At 42.7% G+C, this 27,176-nt stretch overlaps 1 protein-coding gene across 1 annotated transcript in view; it reads left to right on the plus strand.

Moving 5' to 3' along the window:
• Nucleotides 1-14,329, plus strand: part of CDC42EP2 (CDC42 effector protein 2) — a 33,480-nt gene extending 19,151 nt beyond the window's left edge. The window contains exon 2 of the mRNA XM_073604938.1: nucleotides 13,142-14,329. Coding sequence (XP_073461039.1) covers nucleotides 13,201-13,728 — 528 coding nt within the window. The 5' untranslated portion in view covers nucleotides 13,142-13,200 and the 3' untranslated portion in view covers nucleotides 13,729-14,329. The remainder of the gene's footprint in view (nucleotides 1-13,141) is intronic.
• The last annotated feature ends 12,847 nt before the right edge of the window (nucleotides 14,330-27,176 follow it).

Consider the following 27,176-nt stretch of genomic DNA (forward strand, 5'->3'; position numbering starts at 1 on the left):
TGTAAAATTGTCAATGGTCCCAAAAATGTGTCAGAAATGTCCAATTTGTCCGCCGCAGTATCGCAGTCCCAATAAAAATGAGGTGATCAAATACCACCAAAAGAAAGCTCTATTTGTGGGGAAAAAAAGGATGTCAATTTTGTTTGGGTACAGCGTTGCACGGCCACGCAATTGTCAGTTAAAGCAACGCAGTGCCATATCGCAAAAAATGGCCTGGTCAGGAAGGGGACAAATCCTTCCGGGGCTGAAGTGGTTAAATACCTTCTTCCACATGTTTGCTGTGTCCCTCACATGGCTTCTCGTAAACTGCAAACAAGACTTCTTATGGCTTTCTTGCCACTCTTTCATAAAGGCCAGATTTGTGGAGTGTACAACTAATAGTTGTTGTTTGGATCTCTGCAGTTTCTCCAGAATTACCATGGGCCCCTTGGCTTCTTCTCTGATTAATGCTCTCCTTTCCCAATCTGTCACTTTAGGTGAACGGCCATGTCTTGGTAGATTTGCAGTTGTGCCATACTCATTCCATTTTCGGATGATGGATTGAATTGTAACATGACAAAATGTGGAAAATTTGAAGGGGTATGAATACTTTTTCAAGGCACTGTATGTGTCAATGCACGTCTGGCTGGGAAAAAAAACTAATGGGTTTGAAGAGTTTCAACTATAAAAACTCTCTAACTGAATAAAGCTAAAAAGCACTGAAAAATGCGGCTATTCTGTGTTCATGAGCCATAAGCTTTTGTGAGTATAGTTTTGCTAAAAATGCTGAAAAACTCATTCTACAGCTTTCTGTATATTTTTTATAATGCCCAGTGTGCATGAGGCCCCAAGGTGAACTAACACTGTTTATATTTGGCCAATTAGCTGTGTTTGCAATTTGGTAAACTTTAAAGCCATATTAAATCCAAAAGCAAACATTTATTATGTTGCAGTTGACCAATTCTTAGGCCTTGTGCACACTGCAGCTCATAGAAGCTGCTCCTTCAGGTGTTTGCGCTGTTTTGAGCTTTTACTTTTCTCTGCCTTTTAACTCACCTCCATGTTAGTCTGTGTCCACTATAGGCATTTTTAGGAGTTTACATCATCTGCAGCCTCTCCCCCCTGATCCCTCCCTGCTCTCCCCGCACCCGCTGTTATAATTTGAAAATAGCGTGGCCATACAGGACTCCTGTGAATCAGTGCCTACAAGTTCCACCAGCCATTGCGGCTAATAACTTTTAGTTCTCAATGAATTACAAGGGCACTGGTGAGCACTCTTGTAGTCCATTGACCACTTTCTGGTCTCGGGTGGGTGCCTGCCTGTATGAGGTATGAGCACACAGCTTACACTGACAGTGTGCAAGAACCCTGCATTGCACCCACAATCTGCAGATTTTGGGTGCAATGCTCTGCAGTCTCCTTAGAAAAAAGAAATGCACTTTTTTTTATTTATTTTTTTACCTGTAAAAAAAAAATGTGCATTTTATTTATTTTCTAAAGGTGAACTTCTCCTTTTAACCACTTCCAGACTGCCGCACGCCGATATATGTCGGCTGTTTGAAGAGGGATATCTTTGTTATGACAGCAGCTAGCTGCCATAACCCTGGTATCCTCTTCTTCAGCGGGCAGTCCGGTTTCCGATAATAGTGGTCTCTGTGTCAGATTCGCTGAGAGATCACTTTTATTAGCGGCGGGAGAGGAGGCCCCTCCCACTGCTATCCACTGCCCTCTGCCAATTGCCGGAGCCGTCAGCAGCAGCGGAGGCGATCGGGTCCTCTTCCGTGTGTGGTATGGAGATGAGTGAGGGGAAGATGGCCCCCACCCGTCTCCATACCATTGCAGGGCGGAAGCAACGTCAAATCATCACTTCCGCCATGCAATCATCACTTTTTTTATTGCATTTTAGTGTAAATATGAGATCTGAGGTCTTTTTGGACCCCAGATCTCATATTTAAGAGGTCCTGTCATACTTTTTTTCTATCACAAGGGATGTTTACATTCCTTGTAATAGGAATAAAAGTGACACTTTTTTTTTTTTTTTTAAAGAACAGTGTAAAAATAAAAGGTAAAATAAAATTATTAAATGTGCCCCGTCCCGTGAGCTTGCGTGCAGAAGCAAACGCATACGTGAGTAGCGCCCGCATATGAAAACAGTGTTCAAACCACACGTGAGGTATCACCGTGATCGGTAGAGCGGGAGAAATAATTCTAGCCCTAGACCTCCTCTGTAATTCAAAACATGCAACCTGTAGAGTTTTTTAAACGTCGCCTATGGAGATTTTTAAAGGTAAAAGTCTGTCGCCATTCCACGAGCGGGCGCATTTGAAGCGTGACATGTTGGGTATCAATTTACTCGGCGTAACATTATCTTTCACAATATAAAAAAAATTGGGCTAACTTTATTGCTGTCTTATTTTTTTTAATTCAAAAAAGTGTAATTTGTAAGACTGCTGCGCAAATACAGTGTGACAAAGTTTTGCAACGATCGCCATTTTATTCTCTCGGGTGTTAGAAAAAAAATGTATAATGTTTGGGGGTTCAAAGTAATTTTCTAGCAAAAAGAAACTGTTTTTAACTTGTAAACAACAGATCTCAGAAAAAGGCTCCGTCCTTAAGTGGTTAAAAACGGTCACACATGGATCGAAATTTGTCCAGTTCAGCAAGGACTGGCCAATGTTTGATCCATGTATGGGTTAACTGGTTGTACACAAGTTGATCTTTAAATCCATTATTGCTCTTTTCCCAAATGATCGGTGGTGCTATAGCTGGTAGTGCTGATCATTGTATTGTGGCGGCGTGGAGGGCTTCCTGCTGGCAGAATGCAATAGCACAGCGGGAATGATTCTCCCACCCACTTCGAATGTGTGGATGGGGAATCTGACCCTTTTTTTTTTTTTTTTTCATTCAACCTATTGCTTAAACGAAAAAAAATTAAATGATTTATGTATGGCCAGTCGGATCAACCGGTGAAAATAAAGTTAAAAATGACAATTGCAGCAGCACACGGCAATGACTGTTGTGGTTATAACTTGATTAATGGTCCCCTGCACTCAAACAGCTCAATGGAGGGACCTGATGCCGAACTTGCGTGAGCAAAACACTGCTTCTGTTGGCATTAAAAATGATAAGGTATACATCAGAGGTAGGCAACCTCGGCCCTCCAGCTGTGGTGAAACTACAAATCCCATCATGCCTCTGCCTCTAGGTGTCATGCCTGTAATTGTCAGGGTCTTGCAATGTCTCATGGGACTTGTAGTTTCAAAACAGCTGGAGGTCCGAGGTTGCCTGCCCCTGGTATACATGAACAAAAAACATGCAAAAAAAAAATGGGCTCTAATGCTTTTCCTGAGTGAGGAATTTTAGTTTTGAAACTTCAGCCAGTCTGACAGGTTTAGGTCAAGCAAAGTTATTCCATCTTATGATGCCAAATTCCTTGGCATTGGCAGAAACCATGTGACTGGTGTAACATGCACTGGAGCAATCCTGAGTTCTCACTAAGGACAAAGATAATATAGATCTATAATTACTTAAATTAGTCCTTTATCTGGTCTGGAGCTTATCTGAATGTTGCTGTAATGCCTCCTTTCCCTTTTTGTACGGTTTTCTTCTCAAAGTCCATACATGTTTTGCTTAAAAGAAATATTGAATGGTTAGTCAAATTTCTGTACAAATTAGCCTAGCGCGTGTATTATGTCACCAAATCCTTGTATGTGTAATGTATGACCCAACTGACATATAAAAGATTTGTCTGATACAATTGTCAATATAAACAAATTCTGATTGTGAAACCAGATTTATAGCAGTATCTTCAGTTTAGTAATACATTGTTAGTATTTTACTTAACTTCTCCCCTCTTCATCTTTGTGTCCCTCCTAGTCTGTGGTTTCATCCCTCATGGTATGTTTTAGGTGTGAGGAAGTGATAAGGACATCAGCACACACTGTACCTAGCACAAGCTTCCTGTCTGCATTCACTGTTCCTCCCCTGAAGTCCTATCATATTTTTCTGCCTGTGTTAATTCCTCTGCTTATCTGATTTACCATCCTCCATTTGGATTTCTTCACTTTCCCAACTGCTAGACTCAGCTTCCATGTCCCTTCAACTCCAGTCCTCTCCTCCTCTGCCTCATCTTCTCCCATTGCTGTTTAGCCTCTACTCTCCATTCTCTTTGCTCCCAGCACAACCTTTGCTACCATACTCCTTTTCTGTGCTGCAGTTGCTATTCCCCATTCCACTACCCCCAGGGTGGATTTGATTTAAATCATGATTTAACCACTTCAGCCCCGGAAGAATTTACCCCCTTCCTGACCAGGCCATTTTTTGCAATACGGCACTGCGTCACTTTAACTGACAATTGTGCGGTCATGCAACGCTGTAGCCAAACAAAATTTACGTCCTTTTTTGTCCCACAAATAGCTTTCTTTTGATGGTATTTGATCACCCCTGCGGTTTTTATTTTTTGCCCTATAAACAAAAGAAGACTGCCAATTTTGAAAAAAAAAAAAAAACAATATTTTGTAGTCTTTGCTATAATATCCCCAATTTTAAAAAAAAACACATTTTTCCTCAGTTTAGGCAGATATGTACTCCTACATATTTTTGTTAAAAAAATTTCAGTAAGCGTATAATGATTGGTTTGTGCAAAAGTTATAGCGTCTAGAAAATAGGGCATAGATTTATGGCATTTTTATTATTATTTTTTACTAGTAATGGCGGCGATCTGCAATATTTTTTTTTTTTTTTTTTGGAACTGTGTTCCCTAGGTGTGTTCTAACTGTGGGGGGGATGGGACTGACTAGGGGAGGAGACCGATCGGTGTTCATACTTAGTATGACCACATGATCAGTCTCCTCTCCCCTGACAGAACCGGGATTTGTGTGTTTACACACACAGATCCTGGTTCTCGCTCTGCCATGAGAGATCGCGGGTGCCTGGCAGTCATCGCGCCCGCCAGACACTCTAGTGGGCTCCGGGGACACGCTGCGGGCGCCTCCGGCAGCGTCTTAAAGAGCCAACTTACAGCTACGCTGGCTCGCCCACGGGAGCCAACCTGCCCGCAGTATAACTGCGGCGGCTGGTTGGGAACCGGTTAAATCACTAGTATAAAGGCTTGATTTAAATCATAATTTTTCCAGAGCAACTGTAATCTCCGTCCCGCAGCGGCGGCTCCTCTGACCCGCTGTTGACTCACTGACAGTCCCATTCACTTTAATGGGATGGCTGGTGATGCGGCAATGACGCAAGGTAAGGGATGTGGCGGCAGCAGGTGAGTGGATGCCTCCTAACAGGCGCTGCCATGATGGACAGGTGCTCTTTAAATGTAAGGATTTATTCTTGCTGGTTGTTAGAATCTATAATATTTGCAAACAAAATGAAGGTTTCCTATTTAGAATAATAAGCTGTCAGGTTAGTAAAAGAGTGATATCAGAACCAATTCAATTATACAGTTTGTAGTGTACATAGATTTGCAAAACAATGGGATAAAGGAATATTCCTGAACTTTGTTTTATCTCATGGTTACTGTGAAATTGTGTGAATACATCAATGCTATGCATGTCGGCTCCGCTTGCAGAGCTTGAATTAATTGAATGAGTTTACCAAAAATGTAAATATTGCAGAATATACAGCCTCTTGCTCCATTTCATGCTGAATAAACTAAAAAGAAAACTGTCTTTAGATTTTTACTCCAAAAAGCATTTTTATAAAAATTTGCTAAAAACCTGAATATATATAGTGGGGACAGAAAGTATTCAGACCCCCTTAAATTTTTCACTCTTTGTTATATTGCAGCCATTTGCTAAAATCATTTAAGTTCATTTTTTTTTCCTCATTTAATGTACACGCAGCACCCCATATTGACAGAAAAACACAGAATTGTTGACATTTTTGCAGATTTATTAAAAAAGAAAAACTGAAATATCACATGATCCTAAGTATTCAGACCCTTTGCTCAGTATTTAGTAGAAGCGCCCTTTTTATCTAATACAACCATGAGTCTTTTTGGGAAAGATGCAACAAGTTTTTCACACCTGGATTTGGGGATCTTCTGCCATTCCTCCCTTGCAGATCCTCTCCAGTCCTCTCCAGTCCTGTCAGGTTGGATGGTAAACGTTGGTGGACAGCCATTTTTAGGTCTCTCCAGAGATGCTCAATTGGGTTTAAGTCAGGGCTCTGGCTGGGCCATTCAAGAACAGTCACGGAGTTGTTGAGGAGCCACTCCTTCGTTATTTTAGCTGTGTGCTTAGGGTCTTTGTCTTGTTGGAAGGTAAACCTTCGGCCCAGTCTGAGGTCCTGACCACTGTGGAGAAGGTTTTTGTCCAGGATATCCCTGTACTTGGCCGCATTCATCTTTTCCTCGATTACAACCAAGCGTTCTGTCCCTGCAGCTGAAAAACACCCCCACAGCATGATGCTGCCAACACCATGCTTCACTGTTGGGACAGGTGATGAGCAGTGCCTCGTTTTCTCCACACATACCGCTTAGAATTAAGGCCAAAAAGTTCTATCTTGGTCTCAGCAGACCAAAGACTTATTTCTCACCATCTTGGAGTCCTTCAGGTGTTTTTTTTTTTTTTTTTTTTTTTTTGCAAACTCCATGCGGGCTTTCATGTTTCTAGCACTGAGGAGAGGCTTCCGTCGTGCCACTCTGCCATAAAGCCCCGACTGGTGGAGGGCTGCAGTGATTGTTGACTTTCTACAACTTTCTCCCATCTACCGACTGCATCTCTGGAGCTCAGCTACAGTGATCTTTGGGTTGTTCTTTACCTCTCTCACCAAGGCTCTTCTCCCCCGATAGCTCAGTTTGGCTGCACAGCCAGCTCTAGGAAGGGTTCTGGTTATCGTAAACGTCTTCCATTTAAGGATTATGGAGGCCACTGTGCTCTTAGGAACCTTAAGTGCAGCAGAAATTTTTTTTGTAACCTTGGCCAGATCTGTGCCTTGCCACAGTTCTGTCTCTGAGCTCTTCAGGCAGTTCCTTTGACCTCATGATTCTCATTTGCTCTGACATGCACTGTGAGCTGTAAGGTCTTATATAGACAGGTGTGTGGCTTTCCTAATCAAGTCCAGTCAGTATAATCAAACGCAGCTGGACTCAAATGAAGGTGTAGAACCATCTCAAGGATGATCAGAAGAAATGGACAGCACCTGAGTTAAATATGAGTGTCACAGCAAAGGGTCTGAATACTTAGGACTATGTGATATTTCAATGTTTCTTTTTTAATAAATCTGCAAAAATGTCAACAATACATTAATGAAGGGGAAAAAAAGAACTTAAATGATTTTAGCAATTGGCTGCAATATAAAAAAGTGAAAAATTTAAGGGGGTCTGAATACTTTCCATCCCCACTGTATATACAGATTTTTAGCAAATTTTAATGTGTGTGTGTGTGTGTAGATAGATAGATATCTCTCTCTCTCTCTATATACAGGTAAAAGCCAGTAAATTAGAATATTTTGAAAAACTTGATTTATTTCAGTAATTGCATTCAAAAGGTGTAACTTGTACATTATATTTATTCATTGCACACAGACTGATGCATTCAAATGTTTATTTCATTTAATTTTGATGATTTGAAGTGGCAACAAATGAAAATCCAAAATTCCGTGTGTCACAAAATTAGAATATTACTTAAGGCTAATACAAAAAAGGGATTTTTTAGAAATGTTGGCCAACTGAAAAGTATGAAAATGAAAAATATGAGCATGTACAATACTCAATACTTGGTTGGAGCTCCTTTTGCCTCAATTACTGCATTAATGCGGCGTGGCATGGAGTCGATGAGTTTCTGGCACTGCTCAGGTGTTATGAGAGCCCAGGTTGCTCTGATAGTGGCCTTCAACTCTTCTGCGTTGTTGGGTCTGGCATTCTGCATCTTCCTTTTCACAATACCCCACAGATTTTCTATGGGGCTAAGGTCAGGGGAGTTGGCTGGCCAATTTAGAACAGAAATACCATGGTCCGTAAACCAGGCACGGGTAGATTTTGCGCTGTGTGCAGGCGCCAAGTCCTGTTGGAACCTGAAATCTGCATCTCCATAGAGCAGGTCAGCAGCAGGAAGCATGACGTGCTCTAAAACTTGCTGGTAGACGGCTGCGTTGACCCTGGATCTCAGGAAACAGAGTGGACCGACACCAGCAGATGACATGGCACCCCAAACCATCACTGATGGTGGAAACTTTACACTAGACTTCAGGCAACGTGGATCCTGTGCCTCTCCTGTCTTCCTCCAGACTCTGGGACCTCGATTTCCAAAGGAAATGCAAAATTTGCTTTCGTCAGAAAACATGACTTTGGACCACTCAGCAGCAGTCCAGCTCTTTTTTTCCTTAGCCCAGGTGAGACGGTTTTCGCGCTGTTTCTTGGTCAACAGTGGCTTGACACGAGGTATGCGGCAGTTGAAACCCATGTCTTTCAAGCGTCTCTTGGTGGTGGATCTTGAAGCACTGACTCCAGCAGCTGTCCACTCCTTGTGAATCTCCCCCACATTTTTGAATGGGTTTTTTTTCACAATCTTGACTAGGGCGCGGTGATCCCTATCGCTTGTACACTTTTTCTGACCACAGTTTTTCCTTCCCTTTGCCTCTCTATTAATGTGTTTGGACACAGAGCTCTGAGAACAGCCAGCCTCTTCAGCAATAACCTTTTTGTGTCTTTCCCTCCTTGTGCAATGTGTCGATGGTCGCCTTTTGGACAGCTGTCAAATCTGAAGTCTTCCCCATGTTTGTGTAGGCTTCAGAACTGGACTGAGAGACCATTTAAAGCCCTTTGCAGGTGTTTTGAGTTAATCAGCTGATTAGTTTGTGGCACCAGGTGTCTTCAAAATTTAACCCTTACACAATATTCTAATTTTGTGACACACGGAATTTTGGATTTTCATTTGTTGCCACTTCAAATCATCAAAATTAAATGAAATAAACATTTGAATGCATCAGTCTGTGTGCAATGAATAAATATAATGTACAAGTTACACCTTTTGAATGCAATTACTGAAATAAATCAAGTTTTTCAAAATATTCTAATTTACTGGCTTTTACCTGTATATCTATTATTATAATATATATATATTTTTTTAATCCACCCAGTCTACCCCTGATACACACGTGCCTGATATACTTTCCTAGTATGGGTGTCTGTGTACCCACAGAGAGAATCACAGGGTTTGCAATGGCTTGTGTATGATTAATAAACCTTGTTGTGAGGGAAACGCTATTGTACTGCTTTTCTGCTTAAAGAGGAATTCTTGGTATGTTGTTGTTTTTTTTTTTTTAAACATAGTTACATTGGTCCATACTTGGCTGATGCCCCTGGAAAACCTAGTGACCTCACTCCCCCGCCTCTACATCTTATCCAGTCAGAGGACACTGCATCCATTCAGAGAATGCAAAGCATTTTTTGAATGGCGCCTGTCCTGAGTGGCAGACCTCCTGTGTTCACAAGGCATCAGGTAGGTTGTTTACCACAGGACCCAAAAGCAAGTGTAGATCACTGGATAGATACATAGCTACATTGGCCGAAGCTGGACCGACATCACTACTATGTAGAACTATACCATGCCTGGAATTCTTCTTTAACATGTTTTATTTTGTCTGTAGAACAAGAGATTTCATTATAGTCCTCCCACCTCCTCTTTGTTATACACATTTAAAGTGTTAGTGTACAGGTAGCCTAACTCACCCTAGTGTTTATACTATACAAGAATCCCTTCCATCCTAGCAGCTTACTTACCCCAGGAAAAGGGCTTCCAGTCTGAGTAGGCCTTAGCTGGCTTCCGGGGGGTACTTAAAGTGGAGTTCCACCAAAAATGGAACTTCCACTTTTTGGATCCCCCCCCCCCTCCGGTGTCACATTTGGCACCTTTCAGGGGGGAGGAGGGAGCAGATACCTGTCTAATACAGGTATTTGCTCCCACTTCCTGGCATAGGTCACCGCGGCGCTTGCGGTGACCTACGCCACTTCCGGCGCCTACACTCTCCTCCACCTCTGTATTCTGTGAGACACAGAACACAGCAGGGACCAGAGAGGACGCGCAGCGTGACTCGCGCATGCGCAGTAGAGAACCAGGAAGTGAAGCCGCGCAGCTTCACTTCCTTTATTCCCTTACCGAGGATGGCGGCGGCAGCCGAGAGCCGAAGGACTGATCGGCTACGGCTGCCGACATCGAGGGCTCCCTGGACAGATAAGTGTCCATATATTAAAAGTCAGCAGCTGCAGTATTTGTAGCTGCTGGCTTTTAATATTTTTTTTTTTCCAGCGGACCTCTGCTTTAAGCAGTTGGGCTAGGGGTTTTTAGTATAGTTAAGCTTGGGAATGGTGGGTTAGATTCCTTTTTATTATTCCTTTTTATTCATGTCTTTTAACACCCCCATACTAAATAAACCCATTCAAGGAGTGGACACGCTTTGCTAGTGTTAGAATAAAAGAACTCGTCTGACTCGTTTTTTAATAAGATACAAGCATCTGTTTTACAGTCTAATACTGTGATTGTGGTTGTGCAATCCTTTAAAAAAATAAATAAACTCCACTATTTTTTTTAAGTCATTAGTGTGAGCTGTCTTTTTGTATTCGTTCTCTGGCTTGTATTTCCCATATGTTCCTATAGAGAATTTATTAAGGAACTGGTGATAATCACCAAAACGAAGAGAACTTTTCAAAAGATATATGAAAAATTTCAAAGAAGGGAAATGGGAAGCTCACCTTTGTGCTGGGTGTCATCGGGACAAGAATGCAAGCTGAGACAGGGACAGAGAAAGCAATAAAAACATGAAAGAAGCTAGTCATTCACCACAGGAAAAAAAACTGAAATAGTAAAGCATTTGGATATAGTTTAAATGCAGCCATTTGTAAAGTCAGCTTGTGTGAGCGTATGGCTTATAGACCAGTCCTCAAATTTTCCACTCGCCTATTCACAGTTTGCAAGTGAAAAATGAGGGCTTGCGAGCTGGGCTGCCTGCCTGAGAGAGGAGGGAAGAGCACAGCCAGCAGGGTTGATCGGGAACCGTTCTCCCAGGGATCGCCCCGGGGAGGAAGAGGAGAGCCGCGGGATAGCATGCTGTACCGGCGCTTACATTATAATTGTCTCCGCTCTGCTCGACACAGCCCCGCCTCCTCCTGACCTGTGCCTGTGATAGAATGCCGGTCCAGTGCTGCGATGCATTCTATCTATCACAGGCGCAGATCAGGAGGAGGCGGGGCTGTGTCGAGCAGAGCGGTAACGGCATGCTATCCCGTGGCTCTCCTCTTCCTCCAGCCATGCATTCCTCTGCCCAGGCGTGGCTGCAGTGGTGGGCACAGTGTGGCTGCATTAAGGGGCACAGGCGAGGCTGCACTGATAAAGTTGTTAATATTTATATTTAGAATATTTTTGTAACTTATTTTTGCATAAAACATTTAAGTGTAATTTCATGAGATTTATGAGGGCGTGTCTAGGGGCGGGGCAGGATAGGGATTGAGTGGGGCACTGGTGGCAAGTAACCTTTGAGGCCTGGCTAGTAGCTCAGGACTTTTTGAGCCTTGTTAACAACCATATCTTTACTAGTGGTGAGACCCATTTACACATCATTAGCAATAACTGCTTGGGATGTGGAAGGACAACTCAAAGTACGATATAGATTCATGATATTATAGGAATGCTGCAAAATTTCTAGTGCATTTCTCTTTCACTATACCCATGTCTAATATAACACTGAATGGTGTGTGTGAGTCTCCCATAGTAATGGCAGTGTTCTGTGTTATGGCATCATCTAGATATGGTTGTCCAGCCTGTTGCCCTACTGTATATCAGACCACTTAGTATGAGCAATGTTACATCCCAGAAGGCAAGCTTCCCAGCTGCACAACTTCCTGAATCTGTCACAGCCTGCCACAGTTTACATTCTGCTGGCAAAATCATCTTTCCACTGTGTGCTAGGTCCTTATAGATGTCTATAGGACAGTCTCCAGGTGGTGGTCCCATAAAAGTCTACAACCTATCTCAAACACTAGGACCATGGCCCGAATCTGGCCTGCAAGGCCTTGTCATGTGGCCCTTACACCTAGTTTTCCATCGCCCACCTCCAGCTCTCGCCCTCCACTCCCACTCCCTGCTGTCACTTTGCAAATGCAGAAGATGAGGCAGAACTGGCTACAAAGGGAGTTACTGGAGCCAAATACAAGGCTAGTAGAGTGGAAAGCGAGGTACTAGAACTGGGTCAGTTAGAAGAGAGATGCAAGGTTGGGGTTGTGCACCCCTAAAACCTGCATCGTCCCTTTGAGGGCAGTCATACTGCTGATGTGGATTGTGATGAAATTGAGTTTGACACCCCTGGTCTACAAGGACCCAATACACTTTGTGTGAGAAAAATAAAAAGGAGCAATCCATTTAGCTTTCACCTTCTAAAGTGCTTGTCATTCCAGCTTTTATTCACTTTCCATATTTTGGAGGGGGGCTTTGTAATGATATTGCCGTCTTCATGTTTGCTACTGTTTATTCATTTACAATTTAAAATGAAATCTGTACTAGACAGGTGTTTCTGTTGTTTTTTTTTTTTTTTTTTTTTTTTTTTTTTTTGTGTTTTTTGGAGTATTGGAATATTACTCTCTCAAATCCATCATGTTCATACAGCAGCTCTAAATGAAGCTGTTCCCAGAATCCTTTGATATTGGCTGCATGACAGCATCCCTAACCAAGCCTCTCACTGAATCAGCAGATTTGTGTTTCTGAGCAAAATAAAAAGGTATGGATACTATCCGGCATTGCACAGCACTTGTATTTTCAGTGTTTACTATCAAAATGTCGGTGTGGTTTGCATGGTTTTGTTTTTCTAAATTGGTGATCTTTGCAGCTCTAGTGTCAGAGGCAGCGTGTCAGCGCCCACCTGCTCACATTTATTTATTTTTTTTTTATTTTTTTTTTTTTCTTACTTTTAGTTCCAAATGATGATGAGGGTTTATTATATGAAGCTGAATTGATAAAGCTTTAACACACCGACCAAAGGCGCTTTTTTTTTTTTTTTTTTTTTTTTACTAGCACTATCCAGACACATTTGTAGCACTACAAAATATTGGGTAGTGGGTGGCTAGCATTTCCCTAGTGTACATGCATTTGTTATATACAATATTATGAGTATGTGTCTATTTATGCTGTGTATTCTAAAAATTGTTAATTTATTCCCTATGTCACAGAACTGATACCATGTAAACAAAGCAAATCCTGATTCACTCAAGAAACAAAGACTGCAAAGATGTCTACAAAAGCTCCCATCTACCTGAAAAGAGGAAGTCGTAAAGGAAAACTAAGAGATGTGCTTTCTCCAGATATGATCAGTCCCCCTCTTGGAGACTTTAGACACACTATTCATATTGGCAGTGGGGAAGGAGATGTTTTTGGGGATGTTTCCTTCCTGCAAGGTAAATTCCATCTCCTGCCTCAATCGCATCCTGGATCCTCCACCTCTTCTTCACCTGATGCAACCCCACCCCTCTCCCATTCAGAGGTGCCATCTCCTATCTTAAAGAACGCCATCTCACTTCCTGCTATAGGCGAGCCACAAGCACTTTCCCTTCTGCAGGCTCCCCCACCAAAGCCACCAAGACTTCATCTCGAGGAGAAAAGTAGGAGCCCAATCACAGAGATGGCTCCTTGTGGAGGATTTACAGCAGAGGGAAGGGAAGAAAGGTTTCTTGCTCATGCCGGCTCTCTGCTTTCCCTACATGTGGATTTGGGGCCTTCCATCTTGGATGATGTGCTGCAAATAATGAAAAAAGAGTAGATTGTCACCTTTTGGGCTACATCTAAAATTCTAAAACTATTTTTTATAAGTATTTTAGTTTTACACACTACAGAATGTCTTAGTTTTCTAAGTGGACACAAACAAGCCAATGCTGCCTAATAAGTATTTATACAGTGTTTATACTGTATATACTGATGCTGAGCATCTACATGCTGTATAGTTTTTGGGACCTTTACTGGAAGTAAGCTGCATTCCATAAGGAATATTTACATTCTACCTATAGAGTGGTACACCCTATTCTTAACTATCCAAAGCATATACAGATTTCTTTGTACCAAGCAGGATCATTCTTTAGTGCCTTCTTGCCAGAAAATGTCACTTTATTTTTTTTTATTTTTTTTTATTTCTTTTATTCTTTTTAAGATCAAACGCTGTAAATTGTTTATTGGACCAAATACAGAACCATATTTAATGTTGGATGTCATTTATTTGTGCTAAGCTGTGAAATGTATTTTGGGGGACTTGTGTGAAAATGCCAAAAAATAACTATTTAGATGTTTTCTTCCTCTCATTTCCAGAGTATTCATTTTTGAATCCCAAATAAATGAAAATGACACAAAGTTGACAAGCATTTAAAACATCTACTGTGTTTGAAATTGTCACCTTTTTTCATGTTTTTGTGAACATTAAAGCAGTATTAAACCCCAAAGCAAACCTTTATTATATTGCGGCTTAGCAATTCTTCTATATCATGGCTGCATTCATTTTCATTTTTAGGCCTCCTTTCTTTTATTTTTATCTGTTGATCTGGCCAGTAAGTCTGTTTTTCAAAAGAACAAGCTCTCTTGCAGTTACAGGGAGGAGGCAAACCATTTAACATTGACAGGTGTGGTTACAATGACCAGCTTTTATTTATGGGAAAATCTTTATCCCAAAAGTAAAAAAAATCTGTTACGGTAAATGCTTATAAAGTGTAGCCTGGAGTGTGGCTTCAATTTGTTTATGTACTTTAAATTTGCTAGCACATTTAATGCTCCCCCCTCAGACTGACAATGCTGCTGTCCAAATCTGTCCCATGTGCTTCAAACAGTGAAAGCATTCTAATACAAGAGCTGTGTTCGTGTCCAGATCATCAGCTAAAACAGAGGTGGGAGCCTAAAAAAAAAAAAAAAAAACTACTAATGAAGACACCATATCTAATAATTGGGAATCTGTAATATATATTTTTTTGGTTTTGGGTTTAATACCACTTTGAGGGTTGATTGTGCTCCCATGTTTAGTGTCCCTAAAGCTTGGCCATGCACTAGTAGAATTCTTGAAAGCCTTTGTTTCAGAAGTGCTCGTTTACATTTTTAATCGTTAGTGGGCTCAAATTGACCTTTGTTCTTAACCATACTGGAGCCTTGGCAATGTTGCAGCTGCAGACTAACCCCAGCTCCCTCTTCAGAGCGGTTTCAAAAACGATTTATCCAGTTATAAAAGTTCTTTATAGCAGCTCTTCTACAGCAACATCTAATACCTTACTAGAATGAGCACTTTAAAGAGAAGTATGAGGTTTAAAAAAAAAAAAAAAAACTGTATGCTGCATCTGTCCCCCTGCAGCCTCTAAGACCGAGATCCCAGTAATTAAGGAACGCTGATCTCTTAGCTGAGAGCTGGTGGCTGTCAGTCACCGGCTCTCTGCTCTGCCCCTCCAGCACTCACTGGAGCGCCAGGCTGTGCAGGGAGCAAAAGTGGCTGGCTTGGTGTATCAGTGGTGCACTGAGAGGCTGAGCCAGCTGCCAATCCAGGCATCTGGGTGGATCCCGACATTAAAATTGGGATCTCTCCAGAGTCTGGACTGGCTGAGTGACATCAGCCGACAGCAGAATTTAGCTGTGGATCCCAGGAGTGCAGAACATAGTACACTCCTGTGACCCACGGGTTCCTTTAAAATGTGAAGCTACATTGTTAAACAGACAAAGGTACATATTCACTTTCACGTTATATCCCAGTGACACTTCAGAAAGTGAGAGAAAAATCTCTTGGAAGTAAGGGAAAATATCCCCTCTTAGACAGAACAGGTATACCTATTTGATGACTCGCTCTCTATTCTTGTTCCATTGACTACATTTCTGGATTTCCTATCACTTTATACTCTGGTGCCAAAGGCCACCAGGATAAGCAGAGAAAATGAATGTCCCTAAGAAGACTCAGACGGCAATAAAAACAGTTTTCACATTTGCTCATTCTGTCCAAAACCAATTAAACTGATTGTAAGTGTTTTTTTTTTGCATAACTAACATACTGTATATCATACTTGACTCCACTGTGCAGCTCGTTTTGCACAGAGTGTCCCCGAACCTGTTCTTCTGGGGTCCCCCGATGGCTCTCGCGGCTCCTCCCCACATCAGACAACCCCCTGGGAGAATTGCGCTCCCGAGCCCTGCATTCAGCGTCCATAGAGGCCGAATGCAAGACTCAGCCCCGCACCTCGGGATTGGATTTGATTAGGCTGCACTGCTATCGTTCCAGGGCTCAGCTAAGTGAAACGGGGGGGGGGGGGGTTGGGGGGCCGATCACTGCCAGGTGTTTTTTCACCTTAATGCATAGGATGCATTAAGGTGAAAAAAAAACGTAGGTTTACAACCCCTTTCAGTTTGATTTTGTTTATAGTACGGGGGAAGTTCATGAATGTTATGCAGATAAAGAACTGGATTTCAATTGTTCCATTTCAGCCCCTGGTCAACTCCACCATATTGGAAATGATACAATAGACTTATTTCTAAAATATTGTTACTTTTGAATAATGAAAACATATAGTGTATGTATATATCCTTGAAATTACATATTGCCATTACACTGATCTTATGTAGACCTTTTAATATAGGAGAAACTGAAAAAAAGGGAAAGAATTATTGTGATTTAAAGAGGATATAAACTACAAAAATATATTTTATATTTTTAGCAGAGACCTAGAGAATAAAGTGACGGTCATTGCAATTTCACACTGTATATGTGCAAACAAAACAATATTTACCCCAATTTTTTGTTTAATGTGAAAGATGATGTTATGCCGAGTAAATATATACCAAACATGTCACGCTTAAAAATTGCTTGAATGGTGCCAAACTACAGTACTTAATATTCTCCATAGGCGACGCTTTAAAAATGTTTACAGGTTACCAGTTTGAAGGCCATGTACATATGTGGGCGCAACCTATGTATGCGTTTGCTTCTGCATGCGAGCACAAGGGGATGGGGGCACTTTAAAAAAAAAAAAAAAAACAAGATGTTATCTTTTTTTATTTTACACTTTCCAGAGCCGGAAGTGATGTCATGTAGTCGTTTTTCGGCCTCCGAGGGTCATAGAGATGGCCAGGGACCATCTGGTCCCCAGCCAACTATATGGTAAACCGGCAGGCGGATTCATTTTCCGGCTCCCCGATCACACAAGAAAGACCAGAGAAGCATTGGAGGGCAGTGCCGCCTGTAAAAGCAATCAAGTGGCTAAACAGCCACTAAGATGGCTACTACATGTTAGGGAATTTCCGGCTGAAAAAAAGATATCTAGATGATGCCTGTAGCTGCAGGCATCTTCCAGATATCGCCACTCAAAGTAAATGACGTCTACCTGGGGGTAGTGGTTAACACATTTGCTCTTTTTGTCCATTAAAAGCTGAACTTGAGGTGAATGGCTAAATATACAGATGACACAGTATCTCACAAAAGTGAGTACACCCCTCACATTTTTGTAATTATTTTATTATGTCTTTTCATGTGAAAACATTGAAGAAATGCACTTTTTGCTACAATGTAAAGTAGTGAGTGTACAGCTTGTTTAACAGTGTAAATTTTCTGTCCCCTCAAAATAACTCAACACACAGCCATTAATGTCTAAACCGCTGGCAACAAAAGTGAGTACACCCCTAAGTGTTAATGTCCAAATTGGGCCCAAAGTGTCAATATTTTGTGTGGCCACCATTATTTTTAAGCACTACCTTAACCCTCTTGGGCATGGAGTTCACCAAAGCTTCACAGGTTGCCACTGGAGTCCTCTTTCACTCCTCCATGACAACATCATGGAGCTGGTGGATGTTAGAGACCTTGCGCTTCTCCACCTTCCGTTTGAGGATGCCCCACAGATGCTTAATAGGATTTAGGTCTGGAGACACGCTTGGCCAGTCCATCACCTTACCCTCAGCTGCGTTGGGCTAGCATTCCTTGTATCCCACATTGCCTTCATTTTTTATGAGCCCTTTAATGTGATCACTTTTATTGTACCAGTGTCTGTCTATTGACCTTTTATCATTAAAACCATTCTGGTTTGACCTGCACCATTGGAGTCGTCCTCCTTCCTTTTTTACATGATTATCCTTTGGAGCCTATGAGGGAATAGCTGGGGAGACAATTGCCTGGCTGTAGAATACCTGTTGAATCCACGGACCCAGAGCTGAGGACACCGCTTTGAACCTATTCCATTCTTCTGTGTCCAGTACCTGAGCAACATCTGATGCACATTCCATAAGATCCTAAGCCTGTTTGACCCCTTTGTCGTATGACACTTGGGGTCCACCGTAGCTGGTAGTATTTATTTACCTCTGAAGTGTCACTGAAAATGTCTACAGACAAGCCTTTCATTACTTCCTTTTAATTGAATATACCCCCACGGGAAGAACACATTATTTTACACCTTTGTGGACTTTACATTACACACACTCACTGTGTTGCATACAGTTTTGTTGATCTACATTTTGTTTTATCATATTTGTTTTGAGTTCTTCACTTTTTGATTCACTTTACATTCCTCAGTAGCACTACACTGTCACTTTATTATTCTTTGCCACAAAGGTGCCATGTTGAACTTCCAGTGACTATTGTGAGAGCGATAACACCTGAGACCTTGTAACAATAACGAGTCACATGGGGCCCAATTTGGACATTTTTACTTAGGGGTGTACTCACTTTTGTTGCCAGCGGTTTAGACATTAATGGCTGTGTGTTGAGTTATTTTGAGGGAACAGCAAATTTACACTGTTCTGCAAGCTGTACACTCACTACTTTACATTGTAGCAAAGTGTCATTTCTTCACTGTTGTCACATAAAAAGATATAATAAAATATTTACAAAAATGTGAGGGTTGTACTCATTTTTGAGAGATACTGTACCTATATGGGGCTGTTTTACCTGCTGAAGGATTTGTATTTTTTTTTCAATGCAGTTCTGAGATTTACAAATTCTGGCGTACAGCGAAGTCACATCTGGCAGGGCACAAGACCTGAATTCTCTGTGCTGTAGGTAAGTAACAGTTACAGGTCTTGCTGCATTGGCTGATAGAGAGTCACATTTAGGTATTTGCACGGCTTGCATTAAAAAAATAAATTGCAATTCTTTTAACTATGCAGAGCTGGCTCTGCACAAAACAAATGCAAATTACTTGTATTTATACCAATGTAATGCTGCACTATCCAAATGTAATCATATGGTAATCCTATCAAATCCTAATTATTACTGACTACTGTTAAATGGTGGTGAGATATTCCATTCCTATGTAAAAAAAATCTAGTAAGCATAATAATGCAATCTTATGCGATTAAAAGTTGCGATCATAAACAATTAAAAATTGCAATCCCAATGACATCCTGTGTATCATACACTCCTCTATATACACATATTTCATTCATATGCAATAGAGAAATTTGCAACCCTGTGCGATAATTGCAGTGACAACCTATAATATACATAAATCTATATAAAAGTGCATCAGTATACAATAATAAATATAGTGACCCGTGTTTAAAGTGCTCTTGTGCCAAACTAATTCATGCATTAATCTGTATCCATAGAATCGCAATACAAAGTCCATCCATAACTACTCCATTCTTCTGGTACTGATTTCAGATGATAAAACAGATGGTAAAACAGTAAAGTGCTTGTGCTCCACCTTTTGTGTATGCGCTCAACTTAGAGCATGTGACCTTGTACCTAAGCTCAGTCAAAACATACTTTTAAACCACCTCTATGGTCAGCATTCAGATCCTTGGATGGTTGCTTGCACCAATATTCATATGGAAAACAGAGGAAACTGTATAGTGTATTACCGTTTTAAACAGTTTTATTCCAAATGACAATATTCCCTATATTAGGGTACACACATTTAATAGGTGCTATGAGCGCATCACTCTGTAACAAGCCAAACAAATATAAAGATGCTGTACTGGTGTGTCCTCTCCCGCCCTGAGAACACTCCACTGTCTCACAAACCGTTCTGTCCCAAATTAATTGTCGCCAAAATAACAAGAAAACATTTTTTCTCTTCGCCTTTCAGGACAGCACCTTGGAGAGAGTGTAGCTCCACCTCTGAACAGGAAACACTGCGTGACAATGCCCGTTTAAAATTAGCTGCTTCCACCATGCCATCGGTTTTTAGTGTTTTCTCCGCCATAGTGGAAGCACTGCTGGGGAACCAGAGGGGCTGCGCTCTTTCCAAGGAGGGGGCTTTTTGGCAGTACCTTTGTTGATTCTGTATCAGACCAGCCCAGCACCCTCCCGCACAAGAGGTGGGGTTGCTCCGGTGCCCGTTCCTTCGCCGGCTCACAGGAGTAAGGGTCCACCGGTGGTTTCCGCGGTTTCAGCGGAGGCTTCCGGCAGGGCATAGCAGCACGTGGTACTGGCTGCTGGAATGCAGGAGGAAGGGGTGGGTCATCTGGCAGGGACTTCCTGAGCGATGGACGCCAGAGGAGCTGCCTTTAAGGAACACACAGGCTGCTGCGGCGCTCGGGGTGGAGGAGACAGAGTAGTCCACAGTGATGGCAGGTGCCCCGGTTCCCGGCCAGGCCCAGGTAGGAGAGGTGCAGAGGCACCCCTTTCCTTTCTTCACTGGGTGGTGGTTTTTGTTTGGTGTCTTACAGAAAGCCACCGCCAAAACAAAGAGAACTGCAGAGAAAACGCCCTTCATGCAAAAACCCATTAAGGGACTCATGGCCCAAACCGCTTTTACAGATCTTGCATCACTGGTTTAGTAAGGGAAGAGTCCACACAGGGGTGTAAGGAGCTCTTTTCCTCAGTGAGAAAGGAATTAGCAGAGACCCAAGGGACGGTACGGTTCTTTATGAAAAAACAGGGCCAGAGTTCCAGCCAGGAACAGAGCTCCCAGTCCAGTCTTCCTCCTACCACTTCAAGACTAATTGAAAGTGAATCAGAGGAAGAGAAAGGGAGTATTCCCCCCCTCAACAACTGACTTTGAGGATGGTGAGGGGGAAGAGGAGACGAGATCGTCTAGATACAAACTAACGCTAGAAGAAGTGGATGACTTACTAAAAGCGGTCTATACCACTTTGGAAATTCAATGCAATGACGACCATCTACCAGTAGGCAGGAGGTTGCAGGCTTTCTTGGCAGGTTGGGAAAAAGCAAAGAAAAGCCTGTTTGTTCTGAATCTAATCAGTCAAGGATATCAGCTAGAATTCTCACAGACACCCCCAAGTTGGTTTTACTTTACAAACCTTCCAAGGGATCAGGAAAAAGCCCTGGCAATGAAGTCTCTTCTGAGAGAATAGAGTGTCCTGAAGGACCAAGAGGGAAGGGGTTTTTACGCCCACATTTTCTTGATCAGAAAACCATCTGAGAAATTTTGTCTGGTTCAGAATCTTCAGGTTGAGAATCAATCTATAAAGTACAAAAGGTTCCGGATGGACACGATTTTCTCTGTGAAAAATGTACTCATCCCCAACTGTTACATGGCATCCATCGACCTGAGGGATGCTTATCTCCATATACCAATTGCAGCTACATTGCGGAAAGTCCTGCGACTAGCAGTCAATTTTTGGGGGGGTTTGGCACCTTCAATTTAGGGTGCTGCCCTTCCGCCTTTCCTCCTCTCCCAGAGTGTTAACGAAAGTGATGGCAGAGGATCTGGAGTCCCTGACACTGAAGGGGATCTCCATAGTTCCATATCTGTATGATCTACTTCTGTTAGCAGAAACAAAAGATCAGGTAGTTGTCAATCTGAAAGTAACCCAGGGACATCTAAACAGCCTAGGTTGGCTTCTGAATCTCCAGAAATCAAATCTGATACCGTCTCAACAAGATTCAGTAGAACAAAGAATCTTCCTCCCATGGGAGAAGGTAGAAAAAATGCAGTTGGCTCTACGAACACTTCAAACCAACACGGGGGTTTCAGCAAGGGAAGCCATGTCAGTTTTAGGTCTGTTAACCTCAACAATCCCTTCAGTGCAGTAGGCCAGGCTACATGCTTGCCGTCTGCAGGCAGACATTCTACTGAATTGGACACACCAGGAACCTCTGGAAAAGAAGTCCAAAATAGGAACAAGGGCAAAAAGTCACTTTGGTGGTGGAGAGACCAAAGGAACATCTCAAAAGGACTCCCCTGGACTTTTCCAGTAACGACAGATGCAAGCACATGGGGTTGGGGAGCTCACCTCAAAGAGCAGACAACACAGGAAGTTTGGTCCAAGCCAGAGGCAAGAAGGTCCTCAAATTGGAGGGAATTAAAGGCTGTCCATCTAAGCCTCCTGTTCTTCCAGCAGACCCTAAAAGAACAGCATGTCCAGGTGTTGTTGGACATCATGACGGCAGTATTATACCTAACAACAAAGCAGGGGGGCACAAGGAGCAAGACCTTGATGGGACTAGCTCATCAAATACTGAGTTCTGATCCTAATTGCTCCCTATTGGCCAAAGAGACCCTGGTTCTCAACCCTATTGAATCTCTCAGCAAAACCTCCCTGGAGATTACCAATCAGGGAAGACCTTCTGGGTCAGGAACAGATTCTCCATCCAGATCCAGCGTACCTCAATCTAACCGCTTGGTTTCTGAGGAAGAAATTCTAAGAAAAATGGGGCGATTAGAAAAACTTATCACCCTTCTGGCAAGTAGGAAGAAGGTCACCAGGGCTATTTAGTCTGGAAGTGTTATGGTTCCTGGTGTTCCAGCAAGAACTTTAAGTTTGTTAGCACTTTTTCAGTTTTAGAATTTCTCCATGAAGGAATGGAGAAAGTTTTAGCAGCAAGTACTCTCAAGACGCAGGTAGCTGCATTATCAGTTTTTTTGGAAAAAACCCTGTCAATGGAACCCTTGATAGTCAGATGTTTTAAGGCTATGGCAAAAATTAGGCCTAGGCTCTTATTAGTTTTCCCAAGTGGAATTTATCTTTGGTTCTGCAGGGACTTACTAAATCAGCTTTCGAACAGCTAGAAGAGACATCTTTAAGATTCCTGACCCTTAAAACAATCCTCCTGGGTGCAATGACATCTGCATGTAGAATCAGTGAATTACAGGCATTATCAATCAAGGAGCCCTTTATGAGATGTTTCCCGGACAGGATAGTGCTGAGGATAGATCTAGCCTTCCTATATAAGGTGTCCTCAGTTTTTCACCGTACACAGGAGATTATACTCCCTACTTTCTGTCCCATGCCCTCTGGGCCAGGAGAAGAAGCCTTCCATACTCTGGACGTCAGAAGGTGTCTCCTAAAGTTTTTGTTAGTAACAAAGAATCTCAAAGTCATCTTCTCTTTTTGTCCTAACGGAAGTAAGTCACAAAGGGGATAAAGCTTCCAAAAGTACCTTAGGAAGGTGTTTAAAACAGGCTACTAAAGAAGCGTACCTGTCCTTGGGTTTAGTACCTCCGGAGGGTATATTGTCTCACTCTACATGGCCAGTGGCGGCTTTGTGGGCAGAGAGGGCCAGGGCATCACCAGAGCAGATATGCAAGGCTGCCACATGGTCCAGTTTTTCAACCTTCATAAGTCACTACAGGTTGGATCTACTGTCAGCCTCAGACCAGTCCTTTGGCAGGAAGTTCTCGGTTATCATCTCCAAGGTGCTGTCCTGAAAGGCGAAGGGAGAAAACCTTAGTTAGACTTAACGGTGACGGTATTTCTACGAGCTATTCAGGACAGCAGCCTACTTCCCTCCCTAGGTTACTATGTATAGTTTATAATCGTTGGGCTCGGTGATTGTCTGTTTATATCTTCCAGCATGTCGGAGGAATTCTCGGTAACAACTGATGGCATGGTGGAAGCAGCTGATTTTAAAGGGGCATTGTCACGCTGAGTTTGCCGTTCAGAGGTGGAGCTATACTCTCTCCAAGGTGTTGTCCTGAAAGGCTCTTAGAAATAGTCACCGGTAAGTCTAAGTGTTTTTTTGTTTTGTTTTTTTGTCATTGCAGTGGCTTCCTGAAACTCATCGAGGTATGCAAGATATTACCCTAAATAACAGTTATACTTGTTGAGACAAGCCTTGACTCCAAATGTTTTCTCATATTTCTGCCCATTGTAAATAACACTGTGGCATCCATCATGAATAGAAGTGGAAGTTTTTGGCCAGAAAAGCAGCTTTTTAGGCTGGTTTTACACTAGTGCGAATTGGATGTGGGTTTCCCTACATCCAATCGCATGACAGAAGTGTATGCCCGCCTCTCAATGGCGGCTACGGAGTGGATTTCACATGGGTCCTGTGCATCTTTGGCTCCGTTTCGGGCAAAATGCAGACCTGATTCGTCCCTGATTTTTTTTTTTTTTCAAATTAAATTAAAGAAAAAAAGAATTAAAGGCCCTTAAAGTATATGTAAACCCAAATCCTTAAGTCTCGCATAACCATTTAACATGTTAGAAACCATAGGGGTTATTTACGAAAGGCAAATCCACTTTGCACTGCAAGTGCGCTTGAAAGTGCACTTGGAAGTGCAGTCGCTCTAAATCTAAGGGGTAGATATGAAATGAGTGGAAGCTCTGCTGATTTTATCATCCAATCATGTGCAAGCTAAAATGCTGTTTTTTTATTTTCCTTGCATGTCCCCCTCGCATCTACAGTGACTTTATTTTAAAGTGCACTTGCAATGCAAAGTGGATTTTCTTGTAGTAAATAACCCCCCATGTCTGAAGCAGCATTTCTGCTATTAGGTTTGCCCCCCTCCCCCTTCCCTGTTTTATTTTGGGATAAAGCTGTTCAATTTTTACCCATCTCTGAAACTTGTGTGTCAGACATTCTGTGATAATAGCTGCAGCTTATCACCCCTAGGCAACTGCTGTAGAAGCCTTGCATCATATGACACTGGAATGTGCAATGTAAATAATGCAGTCCTTGTTCAGGCAACTCCTGTTAGAGTGACAATTGGTTGTCATTGCTTCCTAATTGTCCCTCTGTGGTGCCACCATCTTGCATGTACACTACAAGTGGCTGTTTCAGCATACATTATGTAGGTATGGTCCACTGTTGTCACCATCAGTAAACCCACCCTGAGAAATACCATGCAGACATCGCTGGAGTGCATGGACACAGGATGTGGCTGCAAAGAGGATGTTGGAAATCGGCAGTACTGAGATTGAAAAAGGCGTGAAAAATATTTATTACAGGTACTTAACATAGCGTCATCAATTTATGCAGTGCTTTATATTCTCATCAGTCCCTGCCCTCATGAAGCTTACAATCACATTCATACACATACTAGGGCCAATTTAAACAGGAGCCAATTAACCTACCAGCATGTCTTTGGAGTGTGGAAGGAAATTGGGTATTTCTCTTCTGTTCATTGAAGGACAAGGGAGAGATCTTAGATCTTGATCAATTGATTGTAGGCACAAAAAGAAAGCACAGCCAGTTTTTCTCCTAGTGTCATGGCGTAAGCGTAAGGACCTAAGCTTCCTGCTGGAAATTTCAGCTCCCTTTTTTGCAGGGAAATCGTATTTTTATTTTATCTTCAATCAACAACTGAGCTGGGTGACAGGCTAGATAACCTACTTCCTTGTAGTCCTCCTAGCTTAGTCAACAAGGTCTTATATGTGCGTTCAGCTGCACCAGACCTATCCCAGATTGTGGCAATCTGTCAGTTATCTCACGTGGCCTAGTTGCTCTGTCACCTCCGACTAAGAGCACCCATGGTCCAGCGGGAGGCTGCCTGTCATTGGGAGAGTACCCTCTTTCATTATTTCAGGATGTGGTGAGTATATACTTTTGGGCTGATGGGTGTCTCTACATAAAGGCAGACAGTAGCGTTCTCTGCCACTGCAGCCATACAAGCTACAGCTAGGGCTCTCTAGGGTTCCACCGTGGGGATTCCTCCTTTATCACTCACATCCTGTTGTGGCTGTGATGTTAATCTTTTAAACATAGACTAGACTCATGAGAGAGAAGATCCAGCCTCCCTCCACATTGATTTGTGGAGGTCATGCCAACAGCTCTGAACTAGTGGTGGAACTACCAGGGGCGCAAAGGTTACTTGTGACCGGGCCCTTGCATCCCGCCACTGTGTGGGTGCACCCAAGTGCCCGGACTGTGGCTTCACAGTAGGGTTGCTGGCTGCAGTTGTAAAGAGAATGTGTGTGTATTACACTCTCGCACAACCCCCCCCCAAGGATGGGAGAGGAGAGAGCTGATCTGCTCTTCCTATCACCCCTCTCCTCTTGTGTGCCTGCAGACCCTGCTCACACTCCACTCACCGGCAGTGGGAAAGCCCAGCTACATCACAGAGTAAATATGCAGACTGCCTGAGCCTCCTTCTTGGGGTGAGTTAGCTGACCATCCATGGTGGCTGAAGTGTCCCCCTGCTCTCCCTTCTCTCTCCTGCCTCTGAGTACATTAATGTAAGGGGGACTCAGATGTAAGTGGGGATTTTGGTGAACAGAGACCCCCCTTACACTGGAGGTTCCCTTTACACCAGAGTCCACATCAGAGCCCCCCACTCTTAAATCTGGGTTTCCAGAGCACCCCTTACATCAGAGTTCCCCCTTAGTGAAATTCTGAAGACTCTGATGTAAGTGGGGCTCTGGGAACCCTGATTATAGGGGAATGCTGGCAACTATGATGTAAATGGGAGCTCTGGTTACCCCTTTAAACCTGGGTCTGCCGTGTTCCCCCTTACATCAGAGACCTCAGTGTTTTTTTCCTTACCTCAAAGTCCCAAGAGTTCTCACATCTGAGTCTGCAGAGTCCCCCATTACAATGTAAAGGAACTCTGCAAGTTCAGATGTAAGGTGGAAAAAATTTGCCATGCGCCGATAAAGTGTTCGGGTTTGGCTTGAAGAAAAGGTGGCAACCCAAGATGGCAGGAAGGGGGCCTGCTGCAGAACATGTGAAAGGGTCTAGTTGTGGGACCGTAGTAAAGGGCCCCAGGACCAGAGTTTAGGGGGGCCTTTAATGGTTTCTTGCAGTTGGGCCTTGAAGGTTCTAGTTATGCCTCTGCTCTGAACTATTCGGAAGGTGGGTTAGTGGCTATCTCTAGTATTATTTCCTGTATCAGTCTTTTATTGTGCAATATGTGGGGTGCACTTTAACTATACTGTTGAGCTGCAGAGATGACACATAAAAAAAGATTTTATGTGCATGCCTTTTAAGGAACAGGGGGATTGATTTACTAAGGCAAATCCACTTTGCACTACAAGTGCACTTGACAGTGCAGTCGCTGCAGATCTGAAGAGGACATGCAAGGAGAATAAAAAACGTAATTTTAGCTTACACATGATTGGATGTGTAGTATGGGTGTAACT

The sequence above is a fragment of the Aquarana catesbeiana genome, linkage group LG11 (assembly GCF_042186555.1).
Source record: "Aquarana catesbeiana isolate 2022-GZ linkage group LG11, ASM4218655v1, whole genome shotgun sequence".
Lineage (NCBI taxonomy): Eukaryota > Metazoa > Chordata > Amphibia > Anura > Ranidae > Aquarana > Aquarana catesbeiana.